Source organism: Neoarius graeffei, chromosome 1 (assembly GCF_027579695.1).
Source record: "Neoarius graeffei isolate fNeoGra1 chromosome 1, fNeoGra1.pri, whole genome shotgun sequence".
In the NCBI taxonomy this organism is placed as follows: Eukaryota; Metazoa; Chordata; class Actinopteri; order Siluriformes; family Ariidae; genus Neoarius; species Neoarius graeffei.
In genome coordinates, this window is record NC_083569.1 from 118432056 (window position 1) to 118454897 (window position 22842).

General features: G+C 39.5%; 1 protein-coding gene across 1 annotated transcript in view; it reads left to right on the forward strand.

Annotated features, from left to right (window-relative positions):
- ptprn2 (protein tyrosine phosphatase receptor type N2) overlaps window positions 1–20003 on the forward strand; it is a 573154-nt gene extending 553151 nt beyond the window's left edge. The window contains exons 18-23 of the mRNA XM_060920656.1: window positions 908–1027; window positions 1538–1704; window positions 17102–17155; window positions 17451–17515; window positions 18083–18156; window positions 19932–20003. Coding sequence (XP_060776639.1) covers window positions 908–1027; window positions 1538–1704; window positions 17102–17155; window positions 17451–17515; window positions 18083–18156; window positions 19932–20003 — 552 coding nt within the window. The remainder of the gene's footprint in view (window positions 1–907; window positions 1028–1537; window positions 1705–17101; window positions 17156–17450; window positions 17516–18082; window positions 18157–19931) is intronic.
- The last annotated feature ends 2839 nt before the right edge of the window (window positions 20004–22842 follow it).

The window sequence follows — 22842 nt, forward strand, 5'->3', positions numbered from 1 at the left end:
TGCAAGTTGCTGTACAATCTAATCGTTTGCAAATATATTCGATGCACAGTAGTGTGGAAAAGTCTTAGACACGTAAAGAAATGCTGTAGAGCAAAAAATGGCTTAAAATAATGAAATTAAATGTTTCAACATTAAAAAATACTATAAACAGTAATCAGTAAGCCATAATTAATGAAACAAAGTCAATATTTGGTGTGAGATGACACTTTGCTTAAAAAAATAGTAGTCTCAGGTACAATGAGTGCAGTTTTGTAAGGAAACGAGCTGTAGGTTTTACTGAGCATCTTACAGAACCAGGCTACAGGGTTTTGCACCAAACCCAGTAGCCTTCATTATGTTTTCTTTTTTTCATCTGAAAAGTGCCCTCTTATGGAATAAGCTACTCAGAAACAAACTCTTTTTCTGTAACATTTAATTTTGTGCTGGAAAAAAAAACCCAAACATTTGGAACTGTAAAATGTTTTTGTAATGTTTTGACTCGATAATGAATGTAAAAGTCATAAAACAGAAATCTGTAACAAAGTTTGTATGAAAAAAATAGGGGGCTAAGACTTTTGCACAGTACTGTATATTGTAATGCTACATAAGTTTTTGATATTGATCTTGTCTTGAGCTGTTGTATCCTGTCAGTGTGTTGTCTCATGCATTACATCTTGGCCTTGAATTCTCAACATTCGTAGATTTAGATTTACAGAATCTAAACTGTGAACCTGACAGATGGTGAGATGCATTAGATATGGACAGCTAGTTCAGACAGGCTATTTTAAAATCTGCAAAAGGTGTTCAGAAAGATCCTTGCTGTTCCTCATGATGATGATCAATTTGGCTGTGTCCATTTCTAGGTCAGTGTTTTTCTGCCTGGAGTGTCTCGAGGCATAAGTTCTTTTTTATTTATCCACTGCTGTAGATGGTGTGGGAGAGCGGCTGTGTGGTGATTGTCATGCTAACACCGTTAGCCGAGAATGGAACCAAGCAATGTCACCAGTACTGGCCAGACGAAGGGTCGGACCTGTACCATATCTATGAGGTAACACAGTGATTTTAGATTTTAGAAGTGTTTGAGTCTGCTTGATTTTACCTTGGTCTCACTATGGTCCTGGAGAACCTCTTGACTGACTAGCAGTGGTACTTCAAAGCCAGGGCTGAGATTTGCACTTGTAGGATTTGAACCAACTCGACAGCCTGGAGCAAGATTTAGTTCCAGCTCTAATCTTACACACTTGAATTGATAGTCAGATCTTCCTGAAGACATTGATTCTATGGATCCAGTGAGCTTAGATAAGGCTTAGCGCTAAGCTTAGCAAGGGAGTGTATCTCCAGGAACAGGGTTCAGGCCACAGAGTGGAGACAGGAATCAACTAGCATCACGTGTTTACAGTATTATTCTAACTTAGCTTGAAAGCATGATAGTCAACCAATGAAGTTCCTCATCAGTTCTTCAACCAACCAGCATCCTTAGTCTTGGAGGACTTTTTTGTCTCAACAGTCCAAAGCTTCCCATCCTATCAGGAATGCAGTCATTGTGTTTTATCTCCAGGTCAACCTGGTGTCAGAGCACATCTGGTGTGAGGACTTCCTGGTGCGCAGTTTCTACCTGAAGAACGTCCAGACCAATGAGACACGTACCGTAACTCAGTTCCACTTCCTGTCCTGGATGGATCACAATGTTCCTGAGTCAGCTCGAACCCTGCTTGATTTCCGCAGGTGTGTAAACTCATCATTGTTTCAATCTTTTCCCAATGAAACATCTGGTGTTTGGGCAGAAGTTAGAGTTCTATGCTGTGCTCATGCCCAGAAGGCTGTAAGTCTCATCGCAGGGTTTTTGAGTAAGATGTTTAACTCGGGTACTCTGAGCCTTGCTTGGGCTGAACATATCTTTATCAAGTTTCAGTTCTACGGTTTTGTGATCCCATTCATGTTTGTTGTAGTCTTCAAGTTTTTTTTTTCTTCAATTCCAGATTTTTTTTCAAAATAAAAAGCTCATTAAAATCCAATTGCTGCTATTTTTCCAATCATTTTTGCATCGCTGCAAATAAACAGCGGTCCCTCTATAACAATCCTTAATTCCGACACTTCAGTTAAATGGAAAAACGTTCAGCTATAAATCTATAGTGACGGAAAAGCCGAAGGCAGCACAAAAGTCCTCATTTTTCTTCCGGCATAAACGTCTTTAATAGAGCGAGAGAATGCACACTCACAATGGGCTGGGTTCACTTCAGCTTTATCACACAGACGTTCACTCCACTGCTGGATAAATAATACCATATCGGCAAATCTGCCAACCTCCTGTTTGCTATTCTTCCATCTATTTGAGCCCAGATGGGGAAATATTGGTAAAGGCAGCAGGCTGTCACAATTCTCTACATTTATCTCAGATTATAGTCTTTTTTTAAAGGTGAAGGTCAAAAATAATGTCTTTTGTTATGTCGTGTTTAGCTTTCAGCGCACGCTTCCTTCAAATTTTAGTTTCCTGGATAACCTTTAAAATAACCCCAGTGTCTGCATGAGGCTGGTATTGACTTCATCATGGTCTTACGGTCACAAAATCATACGATTTTGTGAACACAGTTTATTTCTAAGATAAAGTTCTGAATGATAAATGTTTTTATTATTATTATTATTATTATTATTATTATTATTATTAGTCAATCTTCAGCCATGTACAAGTGAATGAGCTGTTAATATAGAAACATATCTCATATCCATATTCACTGGATATGAGCAATCATGCACTCTGATTGGCTACTCTACTACGACGATATCAGCTCATATACCGCGAGTAGAGAAAAACAAAATGGCAGAGCAAGTTGCTGAACCAACCAAGAACAAAATAAAAAAAACTGGTAAACAACCCCCCCCAAAATACACAAAAAAAGCAATAAAAAATGGAATAAAAGTATTTGATGGTAAAAACAGATCTTTTTAATTTTTCAAGAATTATTATTATCATCGCATTTTTCACAAATTGTTCCTGTCATTTCACTGGTTTGTTTACAATCTTCATCTTTAAGCATTAAAACTTGTTGAATTTTTTAGACTGGTTCAAAAGCTCAAAGGAGTTTTAAAATTACAGAACAGAAATGTCCAAGAAAGAATTAAATAAATGTCTAAACCTATTCTGAACCTCGGCACAGCAGCAAGACAGCACTTTCTACAAAAAAACAACACTGAAGTCAGTTCACGCCATGATCGATAAGTTTTTAAGAACTCTGCCAAAGAGGAAATGACTTTGTCAGACGTTTTGTATTCAGTTTTAATTTATTGAATTTGCAAAAAGTAAAAATAAAAATGTTCCATTTCTCAAAATCCAGTGAATGTGGATAGAATAAAACAGTTATTCCACTCAATCTCATCGTACATGGATTATAGACAACTCGGTGCTACCCGCCTCGTCGGCTATCAGCTCATGTACGACTCTATTTCATGGAATAACTGTTAAATATTCGAGTCACAAAAGCAGCTGAAATTCTTTCAATCTTCTGCCTCTGAAGTTACAAACAACCTCCTCATCCCTAGATTTACACCAATCTTTATTTCAGCTGAATTGCTGGGATTAATAAATTTAATCTAAACTACAAGCAAGGCTAGTTAGTTAACTGATAGTAGCTAGGATCAAGAATAATGTTGCTATGGTTACAGTATGGTTTCATGGTATTTCTTCCCCTCTACAGCACATACGGTGCTACACGCCTCGTCGGTTATCAGCTCATGTACGACTCAATTTTGTGGAATAGCCGTTAAATAGAATGTGTTAAGATAAGCCATTTTTTTCTTGAAGTTCCATGAGTTTTATCATATTACAGCACTTTGTTTATCACAAACCCTTATTAAAGATACTTCAATAATTCTTTGTTTGCAACCACATGACCAAAACTGCTTGTGTCATTGATCGCCGCCATGTTGGGGGATATACTATATACAGTGGTGCTTGAAAGTTTGTGAACCCTTTAGAATTTTCTATATTTCTGCATAAATATGACCTAAAGAATCATCAGATTTTAACACAAGTCCTAAAAGTAGATAAAGAGAACCCAGTTAAACAAATGAGATAAAAATATTATACTTGGTCATTTATTTATTGAGGAAAATGATCCAATATTACATATCTGTGAGTGGCAAAAGTATGTGAAACTCTAGGATTAACAGTTCATTTGAAGGTGAAATTAGAGTCAGGCGTTTTCAATCAATGGGATGACAAATCAGGTGTGAGTGGGCACCCTGTTTTATTTAAAGAACAGGGATCTATCAAAGTCTGATTTTCACAACACATGTTTGTGGAAGTGTATCATGGCATGAACAAAGGAGATTTCTGAGGACCTCAGAAAAAGCGTTGTTGATACTCATCAGGCTGGAAAAGGTTACAAAACCATCTCTAAAGAGTTTGGACTCCACCAATCCACAGTCAGACAGATTGTGTACAAAGGGAGGAAATTCAAGACCATTGTTACCCTCCCCAGGAGTGGTCGACCAACTAAGATCACTCCAAGAGCAAGGCGTGTAATAGTCGGCGAGGTCACAAAGGACCCCAGGGTAAGTTCTATGCAACTGAAGGCCTCTCTCACATTGGCTAATGTTAATGTTCATGAGTCCACCATCAGGAGAACAGTGAACAACAATGGTGTGCATGGCAGGGTTGCAAGGAGAAAGCCACTGCTCTCCAAAAAGAACATTGCTGCTCATCTGCAGTTTGCTAAAAGATCACGTGGACAAGCCAGAAGGTTATTGGAAAAATGTTTTGTGGATGGATGAGACCAAAATAGAACTTTTTGGTTTAAATGAGAAATGTTATGTTTGGAGAAAGGAAAACACTGCATTCCAGCATGAAAACCTTATCCCATCTGTGAAACATGGTGGTGGTAGTATCATGATTTGGGCCTGTTTTGCTGCATCTGGGCCAGGATGGCTTGTCATCATTGATGGAACAATGAATTCTGAATTATACCAGCGAATTCTAAAGGAAAATGTCAGGACATCTGTCCATGAATTGAATCTGAAGAGAAGGTGGGTCATGCAGCAAGACAATGACCCTAAGCACACAAGTCGTTCTACCAAAGAATGGTTAAAGAAGAATAAAGTTAATGTTTTGGAATGGCCAAGTCAAAGTCCTGACCTTAATCCAATCGAAATGCTGTGGAAGGACCTGAAGCGAGCAGTTCATGTGAGGAAACCCACCAACATCCCAGAGTTGAAGCTGTTCTGTATGGAGGAATGGGCTAAAATTCCTCCAAGCCGGTGTGCAGGACTGATCAATAGTTACCGCAAATGTTTAGTTGCAGTTGTTGCTGCACAAGGGGGTCACACCAGATACTGAAAGCAAAGGTTCACATACTTTTGCCACTCACAGATATGTAATATTGGATCATTTTCCTCAATAAATAAATGACCAGGTATAATATTTTTGTCTCATTTGTTTAACTGGGTTCTCTTTATCTACTTTTAGGACTTGTGTGAAAATCTGATGTTGTTTTAGGTCATATTTATGCAGAAATATAGAAAATTCTAAAGGGTTCACACACTTTCAAGCACCACTGTAAGTCTAGCATTTCGAGCTACCACTTTAGTACCATCTTTGAATTTGTTGCTGCCCGTATTTTATGCTGGAACCCAGACTGGACCTGTAAAATTGTTGAGGTCAGATGGAAAGAAAAAGCAAAATAAAAGCACTGTGGATCAAAAATGTCTTAAATGAATTAATCATAGAAGCCTTTGATTGATGGCTCACACACTCGATGATCATGGCAAGTTTCTGCACGACCAGGTTATTAAACCATCCATTATTTCTTATATATTGCGATCTTTCATTAATAGCTAGTTCATAGCACTTACCATTGATAAAATGTTCACTGCAGACTCGTGTAGTTTTTGCTTTCTCATCACTGAGATCAGAACCGGTTTATGTTGGACAGCCAGTGACGTCTACACTCCGCCTACACCTCTCTTGTTTTTTTCTCCTTGATTATTTATAACTGCTGGAATTCTAAAGAGTCTCGAATAGAGTTGTTCCCGCATCCATTTACAGCACAAAGAGCGTAACAGCATAGCAAAGTAACAAAAGGAATTCCTGAGCATGACAACCTCTCCAGTAAATGTGTGCTGTGTGAGTTTGTGTTTATCCTCCAACATGGCCTACTTCCGGTTCAAAGCCTCATGCAGAATTAGCTATGATGTCACATGCAAATGAAGAATTAAAGGGAAACCATCCATCCATAAACCCGGAGTTACGTATGAGCTGGGACGTGTTTCTCTCTGGATCACAGTGGAGTTGTCGAGCTTTCTCTCAACACGTGTGATCAATCCATTCTTTCAGTGGCTACCTGATTTTACAGCGATTTGTGATGTTTAACGCTAAAGATGCTGAGGCTTGTTCTGCTTTTGGTGGCCATTTTGGTTATTTTCCTGTCACAAACATTGAATTCAATGACAGACGCACTACGCTCACTCCTCTTCCTCTCTCTCTGTCTCTCTCTCTCTTTCTGTTTTCCGTTGGCCAGCTAATTAGCGGTTGCCACTGTCATTTTTGTGATGTTGCAGCTAGTTATATGAGCCCAGTTGCATAGTCACAAAAGTGATCATTGGAAACTGTATCTCTTCTTCCAGGCCCTGCACTCCTCTTCCTTTAATCTCACCATCCTTCTTCTTATCCCTCCCTCCTTCTACCTGAAGTTCTTCTGTCATTTCTTTCTCCTCACCCTCTTATTTCTTAATATTCTTGTTCCGTGTTCGTTGCCATCGTCTATCCATCCACCCTTTCTCTCTCTCTCTCCTTTTCTCACACACCTTTTTAAACTTCACTCCATCGTTTCCCTCTCCTTTCTCCCTCCTTTTGTGTTTCCTTCCTTCTTTCCTTCCTGGATACGTATTTCACCCTGTCTTTTATAATCAATCATGCTCTCCTTCTCTTCTTTCAACCCTTTTTTCTATCTCTCCGTCAAACTCTCTGTATCTCAAAATGCATATCTATCCCTTCGCATGTCTCCATCATCTATTCTTCATTCTATCTTTCCTTTTCTTCCTTTCCCCTTCCTACATCCCAGCATTCCCTTGCTTTCTTTCTGTCCCTCTATTCCATTCCCGCCATTCTTCCTCTTTGCTTTTTTTTTCTTTTGTATGGTATCTCTCTTCCTTTTATTTCTCTCCTGTTCATGTCTTCCAAGTTGATTTTTCTGTCTTTTCACTATCTCATTATTTCTCTTCTCCTTTCTCTCACTCTTTCATATCTTTGTTCTCCATTTTTTCTATTTCTCTCCATCTTCCAATTTATCTTTCCTCATCTCTGTCCTGCTGTCATCAAAAGAATTACCTCTCTCTTCCTCTCTCTCTAAAAGATGAGATCATATTCAGTGCTCTCACTTGTTTCAAAAAGGGTGCTGTTATTTCATTTATTTCTCTCTCTCTCTCTTCTTATATTCTGAATTTTTATTTCAGATACATTTTTCTCATTTTCTCTTTTTTTGGAAGGAAGTCGTTCTAAATGAATAATCCTTCGATAACCGTCCTTAATGGATATGTTTTTCTCATTTTCCATAGCACTGGTAAACAGCCTTGAGGTATTCACTCAGATGCGAGTGTGCGAGAGCGAGCGAGAGACAGAGAGAGGGAGAGAGAGAGATGGCGGGGGGATATGCGATGAAAAAAAAAAAAAACCTACAAAAGCATCACACCGAACTCTTAAAAAGCACAAAATTAGGGTCTAAGAGACTTGGTTTCCATGGTAACACCAAGGGCGGTGTAAAAAGCATCTGCATGTGTGAGTGTGTGTGAGTGTGTGTAGGGGGTGTTTTTCCACTCAGGCGTGTAACACTGCTAATTGTGTGTTAATGGTAATGTGTCCCAGCCCACCGTGGTGTTCGTTACCCTTTTAACAGGGTTTATCGCTCCCATTTTCACAATTTAATTGTTTTATTGCGCAAACATTATAATGTTTATACCATTTCATTCGAACACTGAAGTGAGTTCAGTGTTTCAGAGCAGCAAGGGGGCTTCTGCTGAATAATAATAATAATAATAATAATAATAATAATGTTTCTATAGCTGATGGTATACAGATATATAGCATACAATTATAATAATATATAGTTTTCAGAATAGTACAAAGGCCCATAGAATGTATAGGATGGACAGCTTGTCTGTACAATGGTCAGTATATAGGTGTGGAGAATGGTGTATAGTGTATGGGTGTATAGGTCCATAGAACATTGTCTACTGTATAATTGGACAGGTTTATAGGTCAGTGTATAATGTACAGCGCCTTGCAAAAGTATTCATCCCCCTTGGTGTTTATCCTGTTTTGTTGCATTACAAGCTGGAATTAAAATGGATTTTTGGAGGGTTAGCACCATTTGATTTACACAACATGCCTACAACTTTAAAGGTGCACATTGTTTTTTTTTTTTTTTTTATTGTGACACAAACAATAATTAAGATGAAAAAAAAAGAAATCTGGAGTGTGCATAAGTATTTACCCCGTTTCGTATGAAACCCCTACATAAGAGCTGGTCCAAACAATTCACTTCATAAGTCATATCATTAGTTGATTAAGATCCACCTGTGTGCAAAGTGTCACATGATCTGTCACATGATGACTGTATAAATCAACCTGCTCTGGAAGGACCCTGACTTTGCAACACTATGAAGCAAGCGACATGGAAACCAAGGAGCCTCCAAACAAGTCAGAGACAAAGCTGTGGAGAAGTATAGATCAGGGTTGGGTTATAAAAAATATCCCAAACTTTGAATATCCCACAGAGCGCCATTAAATCCATTATAGCAAAATGGAAAGAATATGGCACCATTACAAACCTGACAAGAGAAGGCTCCGCCAACCAAAACTCACAGACCAGGCAAAGAGGGCATTAATCAGAGATGCAACAAAGATACCAATGATAACGCTGAAGGAGCTGCAGAGATCCACAGTGGAGATGGGAGTATCTGTCCATAGGACAGATACACTCCACAGTGTATAAGCCATACACTCCACAGAGCGAGGCTTGATGGAAGAGTGGCCAGAAAAAAAGCCATTGCTTAAGAAAACACATTTGGAGTTTGCCCAAAACCATGTGGCAGACTCCCCAAACACATAGAAGAAGGTTCTCTGATCAAATGAGACATAAATTGATCTTTTTGGCCATCATGGGAAATGCCACGTAAGGCGCAAACCCAACACCCTGAGAACACCATTCCTATAGTGAAGGATGGTGGTGGCAGCATCATGCTGTGGGGATGTTTTTCATCTGCAGGGACAGGAAAGCTGGTCAGGACTGAAGGAAAGATGGATGGCACTAAATACAGGGCAATTCTGGAGGAAAACCTGTTTGAGTCAGTCAGTGGTTTGAGACTGGGATGAAGGTTCACGTTCTAGCAGGACAATGACCCTCAACCTACTGCTAAAGCTACACTGGAGTGGTTTAAAGGGAAACATTTAAATGTCTTGGAATGGCTTAATCAAAGCCCAGACCTCAATCCAATTGAGAATCTGTGGCATAACTTGAAGATTGCTGTACATCAACGCAACCCATTTAACTTGAAGGAGTTGGAGCAGTTTTGCCTTGAGGAATGGGCAAAAATCCCAGTGGCTAGACGTGCTAAGCTAGACATACCCCAAGAGACTTGCAGCTGTAATTGTAGCAAAAGGTGGCTGTACAAAGTCTTGACTTTGAGGTGGGTGAATACTTATGCACACTCCAGGTTGCTGTTTTTTTTTTTCATCTTAATTATTGTTTGTGCCACAATAAAAAAACAATGTGCACCTTTAAAGTGGCCGGCATGTTGTGTAAATCAAATGGTGGTAACCCTCCAAAAATCCATTTTAATTCCAGCTTGTAATGCAGCAAAACAGGACAAACACCAAGGGGGATGAATACTTTTGTAAGGCACTGTATAGGCTTAGAGATCAATGTATAGTGTATAGGAGTTGAGATATAGAGTGTAGAGTATGTAGTGAACATTCCACAGTTGTGCGAAGATATGAAGTTTGTTTTTGACTGGCGAAAACATTTTCAAGACGAGAAGATAAACTTCTTATCTTCGCTCTACCGTGAAATGTTCTTTATATTATATGGACACAAAGAATTTTAATTTTGAACCGGTTCGTCATTTCGACCAGTCAGTGGAAAAACACTGGGAGTGACATGACCAGAGTGAAGTATCGGGAAATATTATACATACAGAACACTTTTGAATTTAATAAAAATGTGTGTTCTATTCCTTTCTAGCCGGTTAATTGATAACATGCAGTATTGTTATCATTTCGCTTATCCTATGTGTATTACATTACTCTAGCCAATGGAGAATGGTCACTGAATATGGTTTACAGTATTGCATGGTTGTCAAGACAATATGATGTGACACGTCGAAGACGTAAAACTTTCGCACTACGAGTGACTGAGACAATTAATAAACAAACATGGCTGCCAAGTCTGCTTCATTAGATATGGAAGATTTTGAGAGAATTTTAAAAGAGAAAGACACATTGAACACCCGAAAGGAATGTTTATATTTAATAATAATAATAATAATAATAATAATAATAATAATAATGGCTTTTTTTCATGGTCTGTAAGATATATTCCATTCAGCTACTCGTCTTCGACTCATTCAGTATCATGCTCGCTGAATGGAATATATCTTATAGACCACAAAAAAAAAGCCAGACAATATTATTTAAATATGTCACTCAGATCCGCAATGTACTATTTTCAGATGAAAAATGCAAGTTTTTCAACACGAGAAGATAAACTTCATATCTTCAAGCCAACTAGTGATTTTATTTTTATTATATCAACACATTCACAAATAAAAAGTACCCAAAACAATTCACTCATCGATTTCCTCACAAGTGACATATCGAGATTTATGTCACGGTTTTGGTTCTCCATGTCCCGGATAGAGCTCAGATGAAAATATAGGTGATTGTATAGTGTGTATATAGAACAGTGTATAATATGGTAGGGGTGGAGGTATATACTGTATACTATCCAGTGTATCATGTATACTGTAGATAGATCACTGTATAGTATATAGATGTAATGGTACAGGGATCAGTGCATAGTGTTTCTTCTTCTTCTTCTTCTTGAGTCATCTAATGTCATCAGGCGGTGATGAAGCATTAATGAAAGTTGCATTCCATCTCCCTCAAACCTTCATCACAGCCAGTAGATGTGATCTGTTAAACAGTACCAACAGCAAAAATAAACATAGGCTCAAAATATTACACATTTTGCACAAATGTATTTTGAAGACCCTGTATTGTCACACTGTGTTGCATAAAGCAGTGCTTTGAAATTCTTTTGTAGTCCTACTCACTCAAGGGCGCAGCCATATTGCCATTTTGTGGGTGGTGTCAAAGGTCAGCATGATGTAGAATTGCTGATGGGTTTCCAGTATCTTGATTGGCTCACTGCCGACCATCGAGCAACGTCAATGACTTGCTAAACAGTGACTACACAACTTGAGAACTTTAGAAACACTCTCGTTTGGGAGAAATGCCATTGTTTGTGAGGACCGTTTTGGGCTATGCAGGTCATGTTAGACTCAAACTTGATGCTGTGCCATCAGTGTTCCAACAACGTCGACGGAAAATGGATTCAGGCCATGCAAGTTCATTAACTATAATAGTATAGACATTCAAAGCTAATGTATATATTTAGGCACTGCCTCAAAGCGGAGCTCCTGATGAGTGTAAAATGTGTTAGTAAATAATCCCATATTATTAAAAAAAAGCAAATTAAAAATAAGCGCTGGATAAAAAAACATCTTCTTTCTTCTTCTTTTGGCTGCTCCCGATTAGGGGTCGCCACAGCAGATCTTTCGTCTCCATTGCTCCCTGTCTTCCATATCCTTCTCTACCACACCTGCCACTTTCATATCTTCTCTCACCACATCCATGTATCTCCTCTTTGGCCTTCCTCATTTTCATGTGCCTGGCAGCTCCATCCTCAACATTCTCCTTCCCACATGCTCTGCATCTCTTCTCAGGATGTGCCCATACCATCTCAGTCTCATCTCTCTTAGCTTCATTCCCAAGCTCCCCACATGTGCTGTCCCTCTGATGTGCTCGTTCCTTATCCTGTCCAACCTCGTCACGCCCATCGCAAACCTTAAAGTGCCATTCCACCATTGGATGTATTCTTTGGCATAAAATACAATATATTTTGACAACATATATAAATGGTATCACTAGGTAGAGAAATCTTTTAGCTTCAAAATGATATATCAAACATAATTTTTTGACAACAAGTATATTAATTTTGCGACCAAAGTCACCTACCCTTTTAATTTCCACGCGTGATGTCATCGGCAGGTTCCCCTTCTTGTGTACCACGTGACGTGTGACGTGGCACATATTATCAGCAATGGCGGATAGAACGCGATAAAAATAATACCAATAAATCTAGCTAATACCAATAAATCTAGCTAACTGAAAGATTAACTCAAAATTTTTCGCAATTTTTTTGGCCCCCATATACGAGGAGAAATGACTCTTTCACTTTGGGGGTTTCCTGGTCTAAAAATAGACCGACGCGTGGTACACAAGAAGGGGAACCTGCCGATGACATCACGTTTCACTACCGCGCGGAAATTAAAAGGGTAGGTGACTTTGGTCGCAAAACTTGTCGTTGTTAAAAAATTATGTTTGATATATCATTTTGAAGCTAAAAGATTTCTCTGTCTAGTCATGTTGTCATAAAATATATTGTATTTTATGCCAAAGAATACATCCAATGGTGGAATAGCACTTTAACATCCTCAACTCCGCCACCTCCAACTTTGCCTCCTGTCTCTTCATTAAGGGTTCGGTCTCCAATCCATACATCACAGCTGGTCTCACTACTGTCTTATACCTCTTACCTATCACTTTTGCTGGGACTTTCCTATCACAAATGACTCCCGAAATCCTTCTCCAACTGCTCCACTCTGCCTGAACTCGCTTTTTCACCTCATTATTGCAGCCCCCATTTTCCTGCACAGTTGACCCCAGGTACTTGAATTCACCAACTTTCTTTACGTCTACTCCTTGCATCTTCACTATACTCTCATGGATAAAAACCCATTTATCTTATGGAAATAAAGATACAAATTTCGTTGTCCGGTGGTCAAGTGTTTGAGATACATTGCGTTGCACTTTATGATCGGGTACCATACGGTCACAAAAACCATCAAAAATGCACTAATGCATTACCATCAGTACCTTTTAAGTATGGAGCTTTGTGCTCCGCTATAAACTCCCACTCAGCTTCAAGCTGTTACTTGCCTATATTTAGACCATATAAACTATTGTAGCATAATTGCATGTCTATACCTGTATTCACACATGCAATAAATAAATAGGCTTTATAGCTAGTATGGACACACACATCTACATAAATATGCGCACACACTGAATTTCTATATATAATAGGCTGCTTACTGATGTGTGAGTTCTCCATCTGGTGCTGTCCCTCTCACATCAGGCTGCCACGCTGTCATGCTACATGTTACACACAGGCTATCGTGTTCTATATAGATTCCATTTCCAATACAAGCTTGTGTGTGACGTACGTTTTCAAACCAGGTTTATCCATGAAACAGTTCAGTGACTTTGCCTGTATTACAACCCCGATTCCAAAAAAGTTGGGGCAAAGAACAAACTGTAAATAAAAACTGAATGCAATGATGTGGAAGTTTCAAAATTCCATATTTTATTCAGAATAGAACATAGATGACATATCAAATGTTTAAACTGAGAAAATGTATCATTTAAAGAGAAAAATTAGGTGATTTTAAATTTCATGACAACAACACATCTCAAAAAAGTTGGGACAAGGCCATGTTTACCACTGTGAGACATCCCCTTTTCTCTTTACAACAGTCTGTAAACGTCTGGGGACTGAGGAGACAAGTTGCTCAAGTTTAGGAATAGGAATGTTAACCCATTCTTGTCTCATGTAGGATTCTAGTTGCTCAACTGTCTTAGGTCTTTTTTGTCGTATCTTCCGTTTTATGACGATTCATCTGACCACAGAACAGTTTTCCACTTTGCCACAGTCCATTTTAAATGAGCCTTGGCCCAGAGAAGACGTCTGCGCTTCTGGATCATGTTTAGATACGGCTTCTTCTTTGAACTATAGAGTTTTAGCTGGCAACGGCGGATGGCACGGTGAATTGTGTTCACAGATAATGTTCTCTGGAAATATTCCTGAGCCCATTTTGTGATTTCCAATACAGAAGCATGCCTGTATGTGATGCAGTGCCGTCTAAGGGCCCGAAGATCACGGGCACCCAGTATGGTTTTCCGGCCTTGACCCTTACGCACAGAGATTCTTCCAGATTCTCTGAATCTTTTGATGATATTATGCACTGTAGATGATGATATGTTCAAACTCTTTGCAATTTTACACTGTCGAACTCCTTTCTGATATTGCTCCACTATTTGTCGGCGCAGAATTAGGGGGATTAGTGATCCTCTTCCCATCTTTACTTCTGAGAGCCGCTGCCACTCCAAGATGCTCTTTTTATACCCAGTCATGTTAATGACCTATTGCCAATTGACCTAATGAGTTGCAATTTGGTCCTCCAGCTGTTTCTTTTTTGTACCTTTAACTTTTCCAGCCTCTTATTGCCCCTGTCCCAACATTTTTGAGATGTGTTGCTGTCATGAAATTTCAAATGACCCAATATTTGGCATGAAATTTCAAAATGTCTCACTTTCGACATTTGATATGTTGTCTATGTTCTATTGTGAATACAATATTAGTTTTTGAGATTTGTAAATTATTGCATTCCATTTTTATTTACAATTTGTACTTTGTCCCAATTTTTTGGAATCGGGGTTGTATATCACATAACAGTTTGTGCTTTTTTTTTTTACAACAAACACATTCAGTGTCAGTCTTCCACTTGGCACACTTTCCACATCAGCACCAAACCCTTTTTCCTGCCTTTCCGACTTTGCGCTTGCAAAGTACCACCAATTTCATCATTAGAATCATCTGATGATTCGCTATATTTACATCAGCTATGCTTAACTTCTGGTACCTGGCTATCTATGACTTGTCGTGGCATCATGGACACCATATTGGCTTCCTCTGTGCAAAAAAGTTTGAAGTACTTAAGCACTTAAAGCTACTTATGATAACTAATCAGGTGGCTGCACTTGTGTGTGTTATTATAAATAGAGCGTGTACTATTGATATTGATCATGTTTAAATACTGTACCAGTCCCCTTTAAGACCAGTATCCAACTCAGTGAGAGACTTCAGTGTAGTGTGTAGGCTCCCTTTCTAAGTTTTACCTCTGGATACTACAAACGCAATTTTCCAGCAGGTTCATTGTGACGTGAAATATGACCAGCGAGTGTCAGACGACACCTTCTTACAATTAGAGAAATCTTAAGCAAGGATCTGTAGAGAATTTTCTTAGTCATATGGCTTTTCCTGGAGATGTTATAAGCTGCTCGTAACATTCTGCTGTATGTACCATCCAGTCTTTTGCTGCGTTTGAATTTAATGAACATGATTCAGAGCCAGAAAGCAAATTGGTCTCTATGCAGGGCTGCATAGTGTATAGAACAACATATAGTGTAGAGAACTATGTACAATGTATAGGACTTCGTCCTTGGGCTTATCCCTGGGGGACATCGCTGTCACCTTCACCCAGTGCGAAGAACCTAGTGTATAGCATATGGAACAGTGTATAGTGTATAGCATATGGAGCAGAGTACAGTGTATAGATTATGGAACAGTGTACTGTATAGTTTATGGAACAGTGTATAGTTAATGGAACAGTGTATAGTGTATAGTTTATGGAACAGTGTAGTGTATAGTTTATAGAACAGTGTATAGTTTATGGAACAGTGTATGTGTATAGTTTATGGAACAGTATATAGGTTATAGTTTATGGAACAGTGTATAGTGTATAGAATAGTGTATAGTTAATGGAACAGTGTATAGTTAATGGAACAGTGTATAGTTTATGGAAGTGTATGGTGTATAGTTTATGGAACAGTATATAGGGTATAGTTTATGGAACAGTGTATAGTGTATGGAACAGTGTATAATGCATGGAACAGTGTATAGTTAATAGAACAGTGTATAGTGTATAGTTTATGGAACAGTGTATAGTTAATAGAACAGTGTATAGTGTATAGTTTATGGAACTGTGTATAGTGTATAGTGTATGGAACAGTATATAGTGTATAGTTTATGTAACAGTGTACAGTGTATAGTTTATGCAACAGTGTATAGTGTATAGTTGATGAAACAGTGTAGAGTGTATGGAACAGTATATAGGATATAGTTTATGGAATAGCATATAGTGTGTATAGTGTATGGAACAGTGTATAGTGTATAGTTTATGGAACAGTGTTGTGTATAGATTATGGAACAGTGTATAGTTTATGGAACAATATATAGGGTATAGTTTATGGAATAGTGTATGGAACAGTGTTGTTTATAGTTTATGGAACAGTATATAGTGTATGGAACAGTGTATAGCATATAGTGTATGGAACAGTGTAGTGTATAGTTTATGGAACAGTGTTGTATATAGTGTATGGAACAGTACATAAGGTATAGTTGATGGAACAGTGTACAGTCTATGGAACAGTATATAAGGTATAGTTTATGGAATAGTGTATAGTGTATAGTATATGGAACAGTGTATAGCGTATAGTTTATAGAACAGTGTATAGTTTATGGAACAGTGTAGTGTATAGTTTATGGAGCAGTGTATAGTGTATAGAACAGTGTATAATGTATGGAACAGTGTATAGTGTATGGAACAGTGTATAGTAAATGGAACGTGTAAGGAAAGTGTAGTGTATAGTTTATGGAACAGTGTAGTATATATTGTATGGAACAGTATATCAGGTATAGTTTATGGAACAGTGTATTGTGTATAGATTATGGAACAGTATATAGTGTATAGGTTTTGAAACATTGTACAGTGTATAGCCTACGGAACAGTGTATAGAGTACAGCTTATGGAACAGTGTATAGTTTATGGAACAGTGTATAGTGTATAGTGTATGGAACAGTGTACAGTGTCTAGTGTAGTCAGGTTTAATGGTATATGACTGTAAATCTATATGTTCCAGTCTCATCACTGTGTTTGTGTTTCATTTCAGAAAGGTTAACAAGTGTTACAGGGGACGCTCGTGTCCAATAATCATCCACTGCAGGCAAGTATGGGGTTATGTGAGCCCCCCGTCTCTTTCTCTCTCTCTCTCTCTCTCTCTCTGCGTGTGTCTGTCCTTCTCTCTGTGTTGAGATGCCATGTGTGTTGATAGGTGATGATGCAACAACAAACTGCTTGACTGAAATGTTCATCTCTCTCTCTCACACACACGCACACACACAGACACACAGCTGTTCTCACTAACATTTTTTTCTCCCAATTTCTCTCTCTGTCTGTTTCTCACTCTCTGTCTATCTTTCTATCTCTATCATTCTCTCTCTTCCTGTTCCTCGGTGCAGTGATGGATCAGGGAGAAGTGGAACATACATCCTAATCGACATGGTACTGAATAAAATGGCCAAAGGTGCGTGATCAATCTTTACACACACACACACAGGAGCAGGTGTCCCAGTGATTCGTTCCCAGGCTCCTTTAGGCCTTCACACCACTCCTCCCTCCTCTTCATCCCTTATTCTTTGGGGGGGGGGTGGTCCCAGGTCATTCTATTCCTGCTCGTTTCATCAAAGCCTCACAAAGTTTCGTCTCACACCTCCTCCCTCCTGCTTTTCTTTTTTCTTCTCCCTCACACACCCTCCCTTCGGCTTTTTCTCTGCTGTCTCCTTTCCCTTCATCTTTAGTAATGAATTGAAAATTGCTTGAGAATGCCATTTCATTTCCAGGGCATTTTTACTCTCTCTCTCTCTCTCTCTCTCTCTCTCTTAAAATAGGGGGGAAATGAGTGGGGCCTCTGCTTTTATGACGTGATGAACTTTCTCATATTTAGCTAACAAGGAATGAACACGATTCCCAAACACAGTCCATCAGCAACACAATCCTGACTGAAGCTAAGTCTAAATGCTGTGTGTGTGTGTGTGTGTGTGTGTGTGTGTGTGTGTGTGTGTGTGTGTGTGTGTGTGTGTGTTTGTTACAGGTGCTAAGGAGATTGATATTGCTGCCACTCTGGAACATCTGAGGGATCAGAGAGCAGGCATGGTGCACACCAGGGTATGTCTATAGTCGTGTGTGTGTGTGTGTGTGTGTGTGTGTGTGTGTAGTGTTGCCTGAGGTTGTCTGTAGTAATTAGAAGCAAGCTCTGTGTAAATCACAATGTCACACTAAAACCCCCTGTGTACAACACACTTCATTTTAAGACACACTGATTGCCTTGTCCTTTCTTCTAAGAGCTTGTTGTAGGGGGCGTGGCCATGTGTCATCAGAACATGTCTGTGGTCTGTAATACTGTTAATAAATCTCCTAAAACCCCCAGAAGCATCGCTTCTCCCACACGTCCTTCTATACCTCGGTTATACTTTATTGTTCTGTGGATTAGGAAACTTTTTGGTTCGGAGTGAGACGAGAGAGAAGAGAAAGACGCAAGCTAACAGCACATAAAATGTACAGGCTATAACCTGTCTGTCTGTCTGTCTATTTGTTCAGGTATAGACTTATATCCATGACTACAGATGTAAAAATGTTAAAGTGACACTGTGTTATAATATAAGCAGGTGAGCAAGTGAGGAGGTGAACAGGTAAGGAGATGAACAGGTGAGGAGGTGAAAAGGTGAACAGGTAAGGAGGTGAACAGTTGAGGAGGTGACCAGGCAGGCATGTGAACAGTTGAACAGGTGAGGAGGTGGGAAGTTGAGGAGGTGAGCAAGTGAGGAGGTGAACAGGTGACGATGTGAGCAGGTGAGGAGGTGAACAGGTGAGGAGGTGAGAAGATGAGGAGGTGAACAGATGAGTATGTGAGGAGGTGAGCAGATGAGAAGGTGAACAGGTGAGGAGGTGAAGAGGTGAACAGGTGAGGATGTGAGGAGGTGAGAAGATGAGGTGAGGAGGTGAGCAGCTGAAGAGGTGAGGATGTGAGGAGGTGAAGAGGTGAGGATGTGAAGAGGTGAGGAGGTGAAGAGTTGAGGATGTGAGCAGGTGAGGAGGTGAAGAGGTGAGGATGTGAGCAGGTCCCTCCTTCACTGGGACTGAGACACACAGGTAGAGGCCACACCTCCTTCACTGAGACTGACACACACTGATAAAGGCCATGCCTCCTTCACTGAGACTGACGCACACAGGTAGAGGCCACACCTCCTTCACTGGGACTGAGACACACAGGTAGAGGCCACGCCTCCTTCACTGGGACTGACACACACACACACACACACACACACACACACACAGGTAGAGGCCACACCTCCTTCACTGGGACTGGCACACACAGGTAGAGGCCACGCCTCCTTCACTGGGACTGAGACACACAGGTAGAGGCCACGCCTCCTTCACTGGGACTGAGACACACAGCAGGTAGAGGCCACACCTCCTTTACTCGGATTGACACACACGCAGGTAGAGGCCACACCTCCTTCACTGGGGCTGACGCACACAGGTAGAGGCCACACCTCCTTCACTGGGACTGACACACACAGGTAGAGGCTACACCTCCTTCACTGGGACTGACACACACAGGTAGAGGCCACGCCTCCTTTACTGGGATTGACACACCTGTGGCCTGGAACCAACAGAGTATAAACTGGTTGTGCTGTCTGGGTGGGAGGGGATTACTCTCTTTCTCCCTGTCAATCGCAGAGCCACTAGCCAATCGTGTGCTTGTGTCTCAGAGGAAGCATGTTTGTTGTTGTGTGATGGAGAGAGCATGTGATATAACAGTCACTTACAGTGCTCATGTTTCTCTTTTGGCCACGCCCACTTCCTCTTTAAACCGAATGATGGATGCTGATCCTCATCAGTGAAGGTGAAGTGTGTGGTGTCTCTGTGTGTTTCTGCAGGAACAGCTTGAGTTTGCGCTGACCGCCGTGGCCGAGGAGGTGAACGCCATCCTCAAAGCTCTGCCGCAGTGAAGAAGCTTCTCCATGCGCGCACACACACACACACACACACACACTTCCTTTATCTTCTCTTCCTGTGACTCAGTTGTCTGTTGGTCTATTAGAAGTCGCCCCAGAACAGATGTGTGCTTCTGCTCCTCATGCTTCTAGAAGCCTCCGTTGCTCCTGTTCCTCTCTCTGAGTGTGCTGAAGGACACCGCTGCCAATTTCACTCTCCACCTCTCACCTTCCTGCTGCATACACATTTTATTGTGATCAAATAAATATTGTATTTTGTGATGAACTTTGATAGCAGTGTGTATTATAGAGATGTGTGTGTGTGTGAGAGAGAAATATATATCAGATCTTACTTTACGTAGTCACATAACACACACACACAGGCAATATGAGTGCGATGATCATTAAGCTGTTTTGCTCCGTGTTCTTCCTCGGGAACAGATGTGTTGTGATGTTTCTGTGATGATGTTCATCAAACAGGACAAAAACTCAACAGTTTGTTTGTATAGAAATATTTTTGTGTGAAGAGTCTGATCCAGAAACTCTAATAAACTTGACCTGGATGGAGTGGCTTCTCTTTCTGCTCTTCTCCTTAACCAGCTAAATACATAGGGAGAGAAAGAAAAAAACACATGAAAGAAAGAAAAGAAAAATTGTTTGATAAAACAGAATGAAAAAAGGAAGAAAAATACCTTTGGGAAAATCAGAACAAATATTAAGAAAAAAAAGAAAGAAAGAAAGAAAGAAAGAAAGAAAGAAAGAAAGAAAGAAAGAAAGAAAGAAAAGGAAGGAAGGAAAAGAAAGGAAAAAGAAAAAGAAAGAAAAGAATGAAAGAGAGAAAAAAGAAAGAAAGATAAGAATGAAAGAAAAAGAAAGAAAAGAATAAAAGAAAAGAAAGAAGAGAAAAAGAAAGAAAGAAAAGAATGAAGAAGGAAGGAAGAAGAATGAAAGAAAAAAAAAATGAAAGTATCAAAACAGCAAACCAGATTTAAAGAAAAGCGAGTGAGAGAAAGAAAAACAGATTCATAGAGAGAAAACTGTGGAAATTGAACAAAAGGAAAAGAAGAGAAGAAGAAAACAGGCAAGAAAATAATTTTTCAAGTGAAGAAAGAACGAATGAATGAAAGATGAAAATAATCAATGAAGCAGGTGCTGTGTGTGAAAAGAAAGAACCTTTTTTTACATGTAAAAATAAAGGCGAGAATCACACAAACGAATGAAGGAAAGAAAGGATGCAGGATGAAAAAGAGGAAAAGTGGAAAACAGGCTCCAATTTTATCATCAGGGGAATAAAAGCTGCTTCTGTGAATACGGAAGAGGAAAAGTCAGAAAGGACAGAGCAGTTTATAGCTGTGCACTTACAGACTGTAGCCCAACTGCTGCTCTGCACAAAGTATTGGCACCCCCCTACAGGTCCAGCAGTGGTTCGGGCTCTGATGGAATTTAGCAATGCAGGTTTTAGAAACACCACCGTGGAGCAGAACCACAGCTGACGATCCTGAACATGTTCCTGTTTTCTCCTCGATCAGGAGACGGTTTTGTGTATTTGCCCCAGAGATATTTTTTACCGAAACGTCTCCGAATGTGTGAAGAGTGAAGAGACGTGTGCGGAGGATAATACGCTGTGTTTCAGTCTTGAGTGGAGAATCATAACCAGAATAAACAGCATGCAAATTCTCCATTAGCAATGCCATCAGTGATGTGGCCTTCCTGCTGTTTTTTACCTGCTCATTTACATCTCGTTTGCATACACAACCTTAGATCTGCTGCTTAACCTGCGCCTCATCAGTATGCGACTAATCTGAATGTAAGGCAGACATGCTAATCAGCGTCTGAATAACTATACGGCACACGTAATTACGCATGTTTAATTGGTTATCATCTGAAGGATACAAGTTTATTAGGATTTTTTTTTTAAAGTAATAAAAAATTTGCGGGAGTAATTGCTTCCTGCAGCATCTAGCGCATTTCTGTGGGCGTGCGATACGCCGTCCTCTTCAATTTGGGAGGATTGTTATTTCCTCTTATCATTTGATACAGCTAACACAATCAATTATCGCTTCAGCCGTGACTGGTTTAATGTGAGCTGATTTTTTAATTAACTTAGTTTCGCCGTCACGTTCGTCCTTGTTGCTTCTTCTCGTGACATTGCTCTATTCTGCTGCTCTGCTTAAATCGGAATGCTAATCTCTCTGTTTCGCTCTCTGGAAGGATCTGTGGATTTGTATAAAAGCCACATCAAGCAAACTGAGATTTCTTTTGTTGTTGTTGTTGTTGTTTTTAAATCAAATGTCAAACCATTGTGTAGAAAAATATTCAGAATATGTGATGAACACAAGTGTGTGTGTGTTTCACTGGAGGATGATCTTGCTCCTCCTTCATTTCTGAGATGATGTTTTATCCCAGGAAAGTCCAAGGGCACAAGTAGTAGTGAAGAATCACATGAAAATAAATGAATCATTTGAAAGAATCACATGGAATTAAGTGAATCATCTGAAAGAATCACATTAAAATAAATGAATCCGTTGAAAGAATCATCTGAACATAAGGGAATCATCTTAAAGAATCATGTTAAAATAAGTGAATCACTTGAAAGAATCACATGGAATTAAATGAATCACCTGAAAGAGGCACATGAAAATAAATTAATCATCTGAAAAAAAATCACATGAAAATAAAGAAAGAAGCATCTGAAAATAAGTGAATCGTCTGAAAGAATCACATGGAATTAAGTGAATCATCTGAAAGAATCACATTAAAATAAATTAATCGTCTGAAAGAATCACATGAAAATAAGTGAATCATCTGATTATCACGGGCAGCACAGTGGTGTAGTGGTTAGCGCTGTCACCTC